Source organism: Rhinolophus ferrumequinum, chromosome 7 (genome assembly GCF_004115265.2).
Source record: "Rhinolophus ferrumequinum isolate MPI-CBG mRhiFer1 chromosome 7, mRhiFer1_v1.p, whole genome shotgun sequence".
NCBI lineage: Eukaryota > Metazoa > Chordata > Mammalia > Chiroptera > Rhinolophidae > Rhinolophus > Rhinolophus ferrumequinum.
Genome location: NC_046290.1, coordinates 34,376,920 through 34,390,262, shown reverse-complemented (window position 1 = coordinate 34,390,262; position 13,343 = coordinate 34,376,920). Strand labels below are relative to the sequence as shown.

The 13,343-nt window shown below is 33.2% G+C and overlaps 1 protein-coding gene across 1 annotated transcript in view; it reads left to right on the top strand.

Moving 5' to 3' along the window:
* DHX29 (DExH-box helicase 29) overlaps positions 1-13,343 on the top strand; it is a 43,154-nt gene that overhangs the window by 5,061 nt on the left and 24,750 nt on the right. Inside the window, exons 2-10 of the mRNA XM_033110508.1 lie at positions 1,612-1,685; positions 2,909-3,022; positions 3,943-4,072; positions 4,822-4,967; positions 6,742-6,870; positions 9,818-9,944; positions 10,985-11,143; positions 12,655-12,820; positions 13,085-13,208. Of these exons, the coding sequence (XP_032966399.1) occupies positions 1,612-1,685; positions 2,909-3,022; positions 3,943-4,072; positions 4,822-4,967; positions 6,742-6,870; positions 9,818-9,944; positions 10,985-11,143; positions 12,655-12,820; positions 13,085-13,208 (1,169 nt within the window). The remainder of the gene's footprint in view (positions 1-1,611; positions 1,686-2,908; positions 3,023-3,942; positions 4,073-4,821; positions 4,968-6,741; positions 6,871-9,817; positions 9,945-10,984; positions 11,144-12,654; positions 12,821-13,084; positions 13,209-13,343) is intronic.

Below are 13,343 nucleotides of genomic sequence, written 5' to 3'. Positions count from 1 at the left end.
CGAAGTGTAAATAGTTATCTTCAAAAACTTTTGTTTTTCTTTTAAAATGTGTAGTTTCAAAACTAGTATCTTAAAATGAAGAACCTAATGTAAGCCAACAGACTAAAATCTTTGACTTTTAAAATCATACAAGCAACACTTAAATTTAATGTTTTGTTTTCTCAAAGTGAAAAAAAGTCCCTATTTTTAGGTTTATAAAAGCAGAGTAGCTAGGTTTTGTAAGATTCTAGGATTATTTTTATACAGGACTGGTTCTCAAAGTGTGCTCAAGAGGAATTCTTGAGATCTTTTTGGCATGATCTCCATGAGATCAAAACTATTTTCATAATAATTATAAAATGTTATTTGCCGTTTTCATGCTTATTTTCTCAAGCGTGAATAGTGGCAGTTTTCAGTGGCTATATGATGTATAATAATATAGCAGATTGAATGCAGTAGCCAGATATTAAGAGATGTGCAAAAATGGAAAACAAATTTTTTTTTGTTTTGGAAAATGTTATTTTTCATAAAAGTATTATTTATGTTAACATGAGTGAATTTATTATTTTTAATGAATTAGTGAATATTAAAATTTTTCCCTTTTACTTTATTATAGTGAATATTAATATTATAACCCATATAAACAAAAACTATCTGAGATCTTTAGTAATTTTTAAGAGAGTAAGGAGATCAAAATAATATTTATTTCTTCCAAGTTACTCATTGTTAGAAAATTAATAATATATAGTGTTTCTGTTGAATTGGCAACCATAGTGAGTTGAGTATTGTACCCCCAAAACTTCATGTCCACCTGGACCTCGCAGTGTGCCCTTAGTTGGAAATAAAGTCTTTGCAGGTGTTTAGTTAAGGATCTTGAGATGAAATCATCCTGAATTTAGGGTGGGCCCTAAATTTAATGATTATTGTCCAGAAAAGGAGAGGGAGATTTGGACACAGAGAGACACAAGGAAATGCCATGGGAAGACCCATGTGAAGAAAGAGGCAGGCAAGCCGAGTAACATCTGCAGTCACCGTAAGCCAGATGAGGCAAGGAAGGATTCTTGTCTCAAGGCTTCAGAGGGAGCATGGGCCTACTGATACCTTGATTTTGGACTTTTAGCCTCCAGAATTGTGAGAAAGTATTTCTGTTATATCAACCACCAAGTTCGTGGTTGTTACAGCAGCTCTCGCAAACTAGTACAACAAGCCTGGACATAATAGAGGATAATAGAACCTCTCGTTTCTTCTTCACCTTAAGAGAGGTGCTTTCTCTTTAAAATCACCAATCTTCTCTGCCAAGAATTTAATATTCTCTAAGAGGTTTTACTTCAGATAAGTACCAGGCAGAGAAGCATCTAATTTTTTAAAAATAAGAAGATGAAGATAGAGTTAATCAAAGATATACAGGCATTTGTACTTTACGGGATACTGGGTAACCTAGACAATGCTAATTGGTTAAAAAGATTGTGAAAACTTAGAGGGAGATTGTTGACTTTTAGGTTGTGTTATTTGGTGAAATGGGGGAAATGCTTAAATCAAATATTTGATATTTGGCAACCTTTAAAGGAAAATTAAAGTAGTGTAATAGATATCAATCATTTAATTGCCTTGACTATTCTCTGTTATATACAGGTCCAAAAATTTATAGTTTTAATTCTGCAAATGATTCTGGTGGTTCTGCAAATCTGGATAAATCTATTTTGAAAGTAAGTACCAAGGTTTTGAGTCAGTTTAAGAAATGTTCCCTTTTTAAAAAAAAATGTGCGTGTGTGTGTATACATATATACGTATATATATTCTTAAACATGAGAAAATGATGGGGTATTTAAAATTTTTATAAATAGTGCAGTAATTGCTAATCTATACTAAACAAAGTAAATCATACACGTATTGTGAGAGCCAGTAAGAAATTAAGGAAGATTGGATAAGATCCAAACTTCTAAGCATAGCATACACATTCTTTCAGATCTGATTTAATACACCTTTTCAGCTTCCTCTTCACTTAAAATTTTAGTTCATATCTCATTATTCCCCCAAATCCCATATGATTTTATGACTCCAGGTTTTTGTCCATGGGCTCTCTGCCTAGAATGCCCTACTTCCCTTTCTCCATTTGTCACCTCTGTGACCTTAATGAAGTCCTTTATAACTCATTGAGTTGATTTTCTTGGTGGTTTCACCAGCACTTCATGTATCTTTTTAAATAATTGCCATGCTGGGTTATAGTTTATCTTTTTATGTATGTTCACTATACTGGAGTGAATTCTTGAAGTATATTTTTGTGCTTATTAGTTCATAGTAGACGTTCAGTAAAGAGGTAATAAAGGGAAGGTATTTTTGTAGGTAAATGCTTGTGTACTCTTAGGTTATAAATACAGAAACAACAAAAGATTAAATGGCTACTAGGGAAAAGTAGGAATCAAACTCTAGAAGCCAAAAGAATTTGTGTAACCTTATTACTATTTATACAGATTTCACTTTTACTTGATATGCCCCCTTTTTAGTGTCGCTTTCATTCTTTCAGGCTGTGTGCTTGGGCTGGTTTACATTAAGGCAGATTTCTGGGCTCCATGCCCAAGGACTCTGATTCAGTACGTTTAAGATAGGGCTTACGGTAGGAATCTGTCTTTGGGATAGCAATCCAAGGGAGGTCCAAGGACAATATCTGGAACCATGGCTTTAAGAGGCTTTATAAGAGGATTTTTTTTTCTTGCCATATGTTGTTGCTTTTTCCATATCTCATTTTTTCTTAAATATGTGATAGGAATGTGATCTAATGAGTGGTAGTCCAAAATATGGTAATCGTTGTATTTGATTTTAGCCGAAATTCTGGGCTTGGTTTTCAGTGACATAGAAAACTGATTTGCTTCTAATTATTACTAAATATGATTTAATAATTTAGCTTCTAATATCCTTTTGGCCTCAACAGGTGGTAATTAATAACAAACTAGAGCAGAGAATTATTGGAGTGATCAATGAGCATAAAAAGCAAAATAATGACAAGGGTGTGATTTCTGGAAGACTTACTGCCAAAAAATTACAGGTATTTGCAAACTTTTTAAAAATTTCTTATATTTAGTGGAGCATTTTTAAGACACTGTCACATATGAGACGAAATGACTTTTTGAACTTCCATTGAGATTTGATATAGATCATTTCCATCTACAAGAGTAAGGAAGGAATTGTGCGAGATACAAGTGCACACATTAAAATGGTAACATGAAAACTAAATTACATCCCCCAAATGATGTTATTATACTCTGTGGGCACTTTGCTTACATTTTCTCTGACACAACAATCCCAAAAGATATTTTGCCCCATTTTGCAAATGAAGGAATTGAGGCTTGGAAAGATTATGCAAGTTATACTCTGAGATTATCAATTAGTAAGTAGCAGAGTAAGCAGAGTCTGGATTTGAATCCAGTTCTGCCCAATTCTAAAGATGATACCTTAGAAAATATATTAAAATACTTTCTTTTATGTATTAACATGTTCACTGAAGCACTGCTTATAATAAAAAACAAAAACATCTTAAGTGGTCACCAATAGGGACATGAATAATTAGATTATAATATGTCTACCCAGTGGAATGTTATTCTATTAAAAGTGGTGAAAAATTTCTAATAAATTGGGGAGATGCTCATGTTACAGTGTTAAGTGAAATTTATTTTTACAAAATCATAGAAACATGACTGAAAGGAAACATACTATAATGCAAAAAATATCTTTGGATAGTGAGAATATGAGCAGTTTCTCCTGGCCTTTTTTAAAATTTATCTGTAGTTCTCAAATTCTCAATACAGTGAGCACATTTAACTCTTCTAACTGAAAAAAAATAAGAAAAATATACTTTTGAAATTTTAATTTGTGTCAGATTTTGGTTTAAAATGAATGGGAGAATAAAATTAATAATGAAAAAAAAGAAAATTGACAAAATGACTATTTCACATTTCCCTTTCATAGGATTTATACATGGCTTTACAAGCATTTTCATTTAAGACTAAGGACATTGAAGATGCCATGACTAACACACTCTTACATGGAGGTGATCTTCATTCTGCCTTGGACTGGCTCTGTTTAAACCTTTCAGATGGTAAGCAGATTGTAATAAAATTCTTTAAGTTTGTAAAACCTTCTGAAATAGTTTCAGTATATTGATATTTGTATCGATCTTTGGACTTGTACTTACAGTTTTTTCAGTTATAATTATTTATTTTTAGAAAGGTCTTACCCTTTTTTATTCTTTTTAGTATATTCTCCTACAACAAGAAGTTGTAGTCTATGTGAGAAGAAATTATTTGTGTGTGTGTTGCTTTCAGTTGTTAATAGTCATTTTACAATGCTCTTAATACAACAAATTTTCAGTTTGCGTATCTATAACTTACTACGCTATGTCTCCTTGTTTTGGTTTAGAAATTAGGGCCATCTGGCCTTGGATACATAATATTTGATTAAGCAGAGAGCCAAGATTGTACTCTTTGGCAAGAACCTGGAGTGCAAATTGCTTGTATGATGATTAAGAATACTACTATATGCTATAACAAGCAACTAAGGAGTGGAAATGATTAAGATCTTTTTGTGAAAATTTAGGCGTATACCACATCGAGGGTGAAATGAATGGCCAAATAGAAGAAACAGGCTAGGTATCATCATCTGATGAGTGTTCCCACTTCTAGTTTGAAAATAAAACCAGGTTTATTATAGGATTTCTATTCTTAGAAGATGAGGGGTGCAAGAAAACTAGGTGTTCTTTGTGTAGGCAGGGTTTGTGTGTGTGTTTAATCAATATTTGTGTATTTTACTATCATACGCATGTTTATTTCCATCCTAATTTCTTTTAAGATGCACTTCCTGAAGGATTCAGTCAGGAATTTGAAGAGCAACAACCTAAAAGTAGGCCAAAATTCCAGTCTACTCAAATACAAGCCACTGTTTTACCTCCATTGCAGCCTAAAACCCCAAAACAGGAAGAAGACCCTAAGATTAAGGTAATTTAGGAATTAAACATTTAAAGTTGTATAAAATCAAAATGAAGCATATATAACAGTTCATAAATGTATAAATATTAGGTTGCTATAACATTTCTGCTTATTGAACATAACCTACTTGTTTTCCAAACTTTTCTATCATTGTCTGTTTCAGTTATCTATTCCTACATAACAAACCACCTCAAAATAGTTTAGCGCACTAATCTCAAGTGGCTTAAACCAACAATTTATTCTTACGATTTTGCAGTCTGGGCTAGGCTCAGTTGGGCAATTCTTCTATTCCACGGGGTACCTCCTGAGGCTGGAACGTCAAAATTGTTTCTTACTCAAATGACTAGTGCCTCAGCTGGGGGCTATCCAGGCATCCCTCTCTCCATATGACTAAATTGGGTTTCCCCATATGTGGTGGTTCTTACATGACATTTGGCTTCTAAGAGCAAGTATTGCAAGATAATAAGCCCTAATGTAGAAATTTTATCAAGCCCCTGCTTGTATCACTCTTACTAACATCCCATTCATTAAAGCAAGTCACGTGGCTAATTCCAAAATCATGTGGAAGAGGATTCCAGGAAGCGTGAATACTGGAAGGTGTAGTTCATTAGGGCACTAAACTGAAATACTCTGCATGTTATAAAATGTCTGTGAACATGGATGAACCTAGAGAACATAATGCTAAGTGAAATAAGCCAGTCACAAAAAGACAAATACTGCATGATTTCACTTACATGAGGTATTTATAATAGTCAAACTCGTAGAAGCAGAGAATAGAATGGTGGTTACCACGGGCTGGGAGGAGAGGAAATGGGGAGTTGTTATTTCATGGTTATAAAGTTTCAGTTATGCAAGATGAAGAAGTGCTAGAGATCTGCTGTGCAACACTATTTATAATGACAATCAGTGTTGTGCACTTTAAAATATGTTAAAATATGATAGATCTCACGTTAAGCGTTTTCACCACACATTACCACCGCCCCTTCCCCCACCACACACACACACACACACACACGTAAACAGATGGAAATTTCTGGAGGTGAAGGATATGTTTAGTAAGTTGATTGTAGTGGTGGTATCATGGGTGTGTGCATATGTCCAAACTCATCAAAATGATGAGTTTATATGCATATTATGTATACATTATAATAAATAATTAGTATGTAATGTATGTATTATGTTAATATACAGGAAATATGTAAAGTTTTTTTTTGTTGTTGTTGTTGTTGTTGTTTTAAGTGTTTTTCCAGGACCTATCAGCTCTAAGTCAAGTAGTTGTTTCAATCTAGTTGTGAAGGATGCAGCTCACAGTGGCCCATATAGGGATCGAACTGGCAACCTTGTTGTTAAGAGCACTGTGCTCTAACCAACTGAGCTAACTAGCTGCCCCATGTACAGTTTTTTATACATCAGTTATACCTCAATAAAGCTTGAAAACAAACAAAAAAATCTATGGAAGCATCATCCTCATGTTAAAGCCGTTTTTAAGGAATTACACTAGTTTTTTAGTTTTTACAGTTCTCCTTTCATTTTCTTTGTCCATTATGTAAACATATTCTTTGGATTATGCAAGTTTAGACTTTAATTTGAGTTTAGACTCAATATTAAAGTAATATTGAGTTCAATTCATTTGTCCTTCACTGAACATTAAAGTATATGGTTTTTGAGGCTATGTGTCTACTGTTTTTGAGTTTAAAGAAATTGTAAAAACAGTGACACTTAGTGATAGTTTTGACACTTTTTTCTAATTTTGGTTTTTCAGATATTTGTTTTTTCTTTCTAGCCAAAAAAGGAAGAAAAAAATATGGAGGTAAATATGAAAGAATGGATTTTGCGGTATGCTGATCAACAAAATGAAGAAGAAAAGAGTGAGAATTCTAAAAGTTTAGAAGAGGAGGAAAAATTTGACCCTGTGAGTTGAAATTTGTATTAGGCTTCTAGCTGAACATTCCTTGGCAAAATATTTAACTTTTCTGAGTCTCAATATCCTCATTTGTAAATCTGACAAATACCTACCTTTAGGGATTGATAAAAAGATTACACAAAATAACACTTAGGAAAAAACATGACACAAAATAACTGCTCATTGGTTGTTAATTATATTTTCCTATGTTTAAAGAGAAAATCACCAAATATTTTTAGATGATTGTTATATGTAAGGAGTATGCTGAATTCTTTGGGTAATAAAAAAAGAAGGGCATGTTCTTTTACAGAGAAAACCTATAGTCTGGAGAGAGAAAACCTAGATATAAGATTAAACTAAAAATATAAGGTTAAGTGAAAAAAGCAATTTAAAGGGAGAAAACATAATATATATTTGACAAAACATATCTAGAATTTATAAAGAAGTTTTAACGAGACAACAGACATGCTACAAAAGTAGTTACATAGATGGCCAATAAACATGTAAAAATATGTCCATCGCTAGTCATCAGAGAAATGAAAATGAAAACTGCAGTGAGATACTTATATATCTATCAAAATGGCTAAAATTAAAAAGTAATACCAAGTGTTGAGAGGATGAGGAGCAACTGGAACACTCATACATTGATTGGGGGTATAAAATGATACAACCACTTTGGAAAACTGGCACTTTCTTATGAAGTTAAATGTACACTTACCATATGACCCAACAGTTTCATTTATAGATAATTATTTACTCAAGAAAAATTAAAACATGTCCACGAGTAGACTTGTACACAAATAAATGTTTATAGCGACTTTATTCATAAACACTGCAAACAACTCAGAAACATTATACAAGAATGAGAGAAGCCAGGCAGAACTGAATACATGCTACATAATTTCATTATTAAATTCCAGAAAAGTAATCTATGCAAAATCTATAGTACAGAAAGGTTGCCTGAATCTGGAGGTGGGGTAAGGATGACTAAAGAATCATGAGGAAACTTTTGAGGATAATGGAAATATTTTACAGCTTGATTGTGATGGTGGTTACACGGATGTACACATGTATCAAACTTTCATCTGTATACTTTAAAATGGGTGCATTTTATTGTAAGTAAATCATACCTTAATAAAATTGGTTTAGAAAGAAAAAGAAGTTGCAGAATAGCACGTTATGATGAATGCACATATGTGAAACAATATACAGAGGGTGCCAAAAAAAGTGTATACACATTTTAAGAAAAGAAAAAACTATTAAAATTGTAATACTCAATATATACCGATAGCGAAAGACGAATACAAGTCATATGTATATAGTTTTTGGCACCCCCGATATACATATATTTGCATTCTTATGTATGCAAATAAAACATTTTGATACACAAGAAGCTATTACTAGTGATTAGGACTTCGGTGGTAGGGTAGACAGAGACTTCTTTTTTATATTCTTCTGTTTTTTAACCATATGCCTGTATTAAACTAAACAAAAAGAATTTAGTACAAGTCTACTTTGAGATTCAGAGAAAGGTCTCCTGTTTGGAGCATTAGGTTCACTGCACAGAAGAGAGGCGGGACTTGAAGGGTGCATAGGCAATAAAGAATTGGAAGAGATTGTTGAAATAGTGTGAACAGGGTACAGAAGTGGAATTGTGCAAGGGGCCTTTGGGTATTAAAAAATAGATGATCATATATAGAGGATAAAATGTGTAGTTGCATACTGGCAGATAGTAAACAGATCAGTTCATCTGAGACTAAGATTTTGATGCCCAGAAAATGGATTTGACAACTCTTCCCATTGATTGTGAAGAGCCACTAGAGGTTTGGGGGCAGATGACAAGAAGAATTTGACATTTTTAAGTCAAATTTATTAGTGTTCAAGGTGATTTGGAAAAGGTAGGGAGGCCATTTTGGTAGCTATTACACTTGCTCAGGTGTGAAATAATAATGTCCCAAATTGGAAATTGGAAAGGAATAGAAACATTTAAAGCAAGGCTCAATAGAAATTGGTGATTTACTGAATATAAAGGTTAAGGCGACAAAAGACAGCAAGAAATTCGTAGGTGGAGAAGGGATGGGTGTTATCAGTGCCATAGTTAGGAAAGATGGAAAGCATGAGTGATTTGGGTGAATTTGAGGAGCTAGCTAACCCTCCTATCTGTTACTATGTCGATGTTTGCTTCTACACAAAAATTGTCCCAGAATTCAGCTGGGTGTGTTTCCATAGTTATCTCTCTTCCATTCATCTTAGCAGTTGTGTTTCATAGTAGCACTACACATGCCCTTGTTTTCTCCACCCCATGCTTTGATGTTTCTCACCTGCTGAGTGTTATTAACCTACCCTAAGAAAAAGTGCCAGTGATTTGAGTTTAAATTTAAACTCTGTCTAGTTTTTGCACAGCAGAGTTAAGTCCTTAAATTTTATAACACCCATTTTCCCCAGAGGCCATTTTTTTTTTAATGTTCCTATCTTATATAAGAGGTTATGGGAAGGTAACTTTCAGATGAGTATTATTATATTATTGCATATATCCTCTAAATATGTATATTTAAAAAATACATAAAAATTTATTTTTTATACAGAAATGAGCTCATAGATACTTTTTATTCTGTAGTTTGCTTTATTCTATTTAACATGTAAAGGAAGTTAATCTATGCAGATCACGCTCATTCTTTTACTGCCTCATTTTTTTTCTAATGGCTGGCTAGCTTTCTCTGTAGATGTGCCACACTTGATTTCCAATTTTTCCTTTTTAGTCAGTACCACAGTAAACATCTATGTACCTGCAAATTTGTACATTTGTATTATTTCACTATGAAAAATTCCTAAAAGTAGATTTGCTGGATCAAAAAACAAGATCAAAAGATCACAGGTTTTGATATAATACACTGATGGTAGATAAATTAATCTTGCTTTTCTTTTTACTTTCTTATCTTCATCTTATTTGGAACAGAATGAAAGGTACTTGCACCTTGCAGCAAAACTTCTGGATGCAAAGGAGCAAGCAGCTACCTTTAAACTAGAAAAAAACAAGCAAGGGCAAAAAGAGACTCAAGAAAAAATAAAGAAATTTCAAAGAGGTAAACACTTAAATTCTTGGATGAATAATGTCTGTTCTTTATTGGCCTTCCTATGATGGAGGTTGCCTCTTTTTAATATGTCTGCTGTTTCCTACAGTTTATACTTGAGATTGGTAAATGTTTTCTGTAACAAGCCAAATAGTAAATATTTTAAGTTTTTTAACTTAAATATTAAATTTAAGTTTAATATTAAGTAAATATTTTAATATTTTGAGTAGACTGTCATAACTACTCAACTCTGCTGTCACAGCATAAAAACAGACATAGACAATACATAAGCAAATGGCTGTGTTCTCATAAAATTTTATATATAGACACTGAAACAAGAATCTAATATAATTTTCACATGTCACTAAATAATTTTTTATCTTTTCAACCAGTTAAAAATTTTAAAAGTATTCTTAGCTCAGAGGCCATACAGAAATAGGCAGCAGGGCTGGATTTGGCCTGAAGGACACAGTTTGTCAACCTCATATATATATACCAAAAAATATCACCTTCATTCAAGGACAGGTGAATACAGTTCCATGAGTGTTTCTCATGAAAAATTTTTTCCAGGCCTTCTGCATTTGTTAAACAATTTATTTTAAAAATTTTATTATAGTACCATGTTTCCCCGAAAATAAGACCTAGCCGAACAATCAGCTCTAATGCATCTTTTGGAGCAAAAATTAATATAAGACCCGGTCTGATTTTAATATAAGACCGGGTCTTATAATACAATACAATGTAATGTAATACTCGGTCTATAAGACCCGGTCTTATATTAAAATCAGACCGGGTCTTATATTAATTTTTGCTCCAAAAGATGCATTAGAGCTGATGGTCTGGCTAGGTCTTATTTTCGGGGAAACACGGTACATGATGTGAAAATAAATTGCCTCTGACTTCTATGGTAGCACAAATTCCTAGTAGGAGGTGTTGAACAATTGTCTACAAGGAAGCAGAAGAAATGCTAGTTATTTTAAACCATCTTTGCAAAGTAGAAAGGCATAAAAAACAAATGCATAAAACTAAGCATCATGTTTTTTTCTTTTTAGAAATGGAAACTTTAGAAGACCATCCAGTATTCAATCCAGCCATAAAGATTTCACATCAACAAAATGAAAAGAAAAAGCCTCCTATAGCCACAGAAGGGGAAAGTACTTTGAACTTTAATTTATTTGAAAAATCTACAGCTGCTACTGAAGAAGAGAAAGGTAAAATGAAGGGAAGGTATTCCAGGGTATAATTTGTAAATAGTAAAATGTCAAGAAATACATGATTGAGAAATTATGTTACTTTGCATTCTAGAAAACTGCATGACAGTAAAGTTTACTTCCACAAACTGTCTAGGAAAAGTAATAATTATGGTAAATTATTTTATAGCATTTTGTAATTACAAATATCTTGCTTCAGCCTCATCCCTCTTCAGTCCATCCTCCAAATTTCTGCCAGAATTATCTTTCTATAATACGGATCTAAATGTGAGTTTCCTGTTAAAAACCTTTAATAAGTAACAAGTCCAAATCCTTTAGCATGGCATTGAAGATCCTTTGCATTCTGCCACAATCTACATTTCCACTCAGTCAAGTCCCATACTAAATTCTCATTTCTTTTAATTATATATTCTTTCCACAAATATTTATTCAATCTTTGTTGCTCATAACATCAGGTGCTATCTGTACAGTTGTTGACAAAATATCCTAGTTTCTGCCCCCTTCAACTATACAGTCTAATAGGGACGGTAAGCTTTAAATATACACAAATATGCAATTTTAAATTGTGATGTGTACTATAAAAGAAAGGAAACTGGCTTCTAATAAGAAAACAAGGGGGCCTAATTTGGATTTACGAAACCTTGCTGTTGACTTGCTCTGAGATCTGATAGATGATTAGGTGTTAGTCTGATGGTGAGTTGGTGAAAGCACCTTCTAAGGAGGCAGACAGTGCGGTGGAAGTCTAAGGTGTGAAAAAGAACTTTGAGCAGCACTATTCAACAGAACGCTCTATCATAGGAACACTCTCTATCTGCTCTATCCAGTCTGGTAGCTACTAGCCACATACTATGAGATTGAGCACTTGAGCTGTGACTAATACAACTGAGAAACTGAAATTTTAATTTTAATCAATTTAAATTTAGCCACATGTGGCTAGTGGCTATTTTGGGCCAGGCAGGCTTAGAGCATTTGAGGAATTGACTGACAGCCATTGTGGCTACAGCATAGTGAAATGATGGAAGAATGACAACAAATAGGCAGACCATGGAGGGCTTTGGGGACGTAGTGAAGAATTTGGACTTTATTTTACACATAACATGAAGCCATTGAAGGTGGTGGTGGTGGTGGTGGTGATGGTGATGGCAGCTGTTAAGCAAAGAAATCTCATCTGATGTATATTTTTTCAAAAGATTACCTTTCCTGTGTGGTAAGCATGCCAAACATTGTAATTCAGAGTAACCTAAATAATTTACCACTGATAGATAGTATCACTGATATTTTACAAGAATAAATAAGTTAAAGTTAACTCAAGATAGTTTCTTTAAAGATTCAGATTTTCAATGGTTCTATCCATCAAGAAGATTTCCTCATATCACTTATAGAAGTGCAAGCCTTTCTTCACCTATTTCTTCTAAAAGTCTGTTCGCAAAAGTGAGACAACTTTGATCACTCAAAAAATTGTATATTAGTGTATGACCTTTTTTTAAAAAAAACAATCTTTGTCATTTTAGAGAAAAAGAAAGAACCGCATGATGTAAGAAATTTTGACTATACTGCTCGAAGCTGGACTGGAAAATCTCCCAAACAATTTCTGATTGATTGGGTCAGAAAGAATCTTCCCAAGAGTCCAAATCCTTCCTTTGAAAAAGTTCCAGTAGGTAGATACTGGAAATGTAGGTATGTTTTTCTGGTTAACTGAATGACATTTTAGAAAAATCTAAGATGAAAATCTTTCTGTTTCTTGTGAGTTAAATAGACATTTGGGAAGCTCTCTAATTCCACATCTCAGGTTGATAGTGCTTATAAATCACTATCAAGTACATTGTCTTCCATGGAAATGTTTATTTTAAATAATTAATGTAAACTTAAGTTCAATGTTAATGGAATTCTGACTTTTTACTTCATCAATTTTATTTAAAATTTCTTTTGGCTTCTTTGTAGGGTACGGGTAATAAAGTCTGAAGATGACGTACTGGTAGTATGCCCTACAATCTTAACAGAGGATGGCATGCAAGCTCAGCACCTGGGAGCTACGTTGGCTCTTTATCGTTTAGTGAAAGGGCAGGTGAGACTTTTTAGATCTATGAGTATGTGTTTCAAAAATCATTTGTGTAGTAATGCGTATACTGTATTTTGTCTACATAAAACTATACATGTGGAAGGTAGTATATATTTAATTATGGCATCCTGTACCAATTTT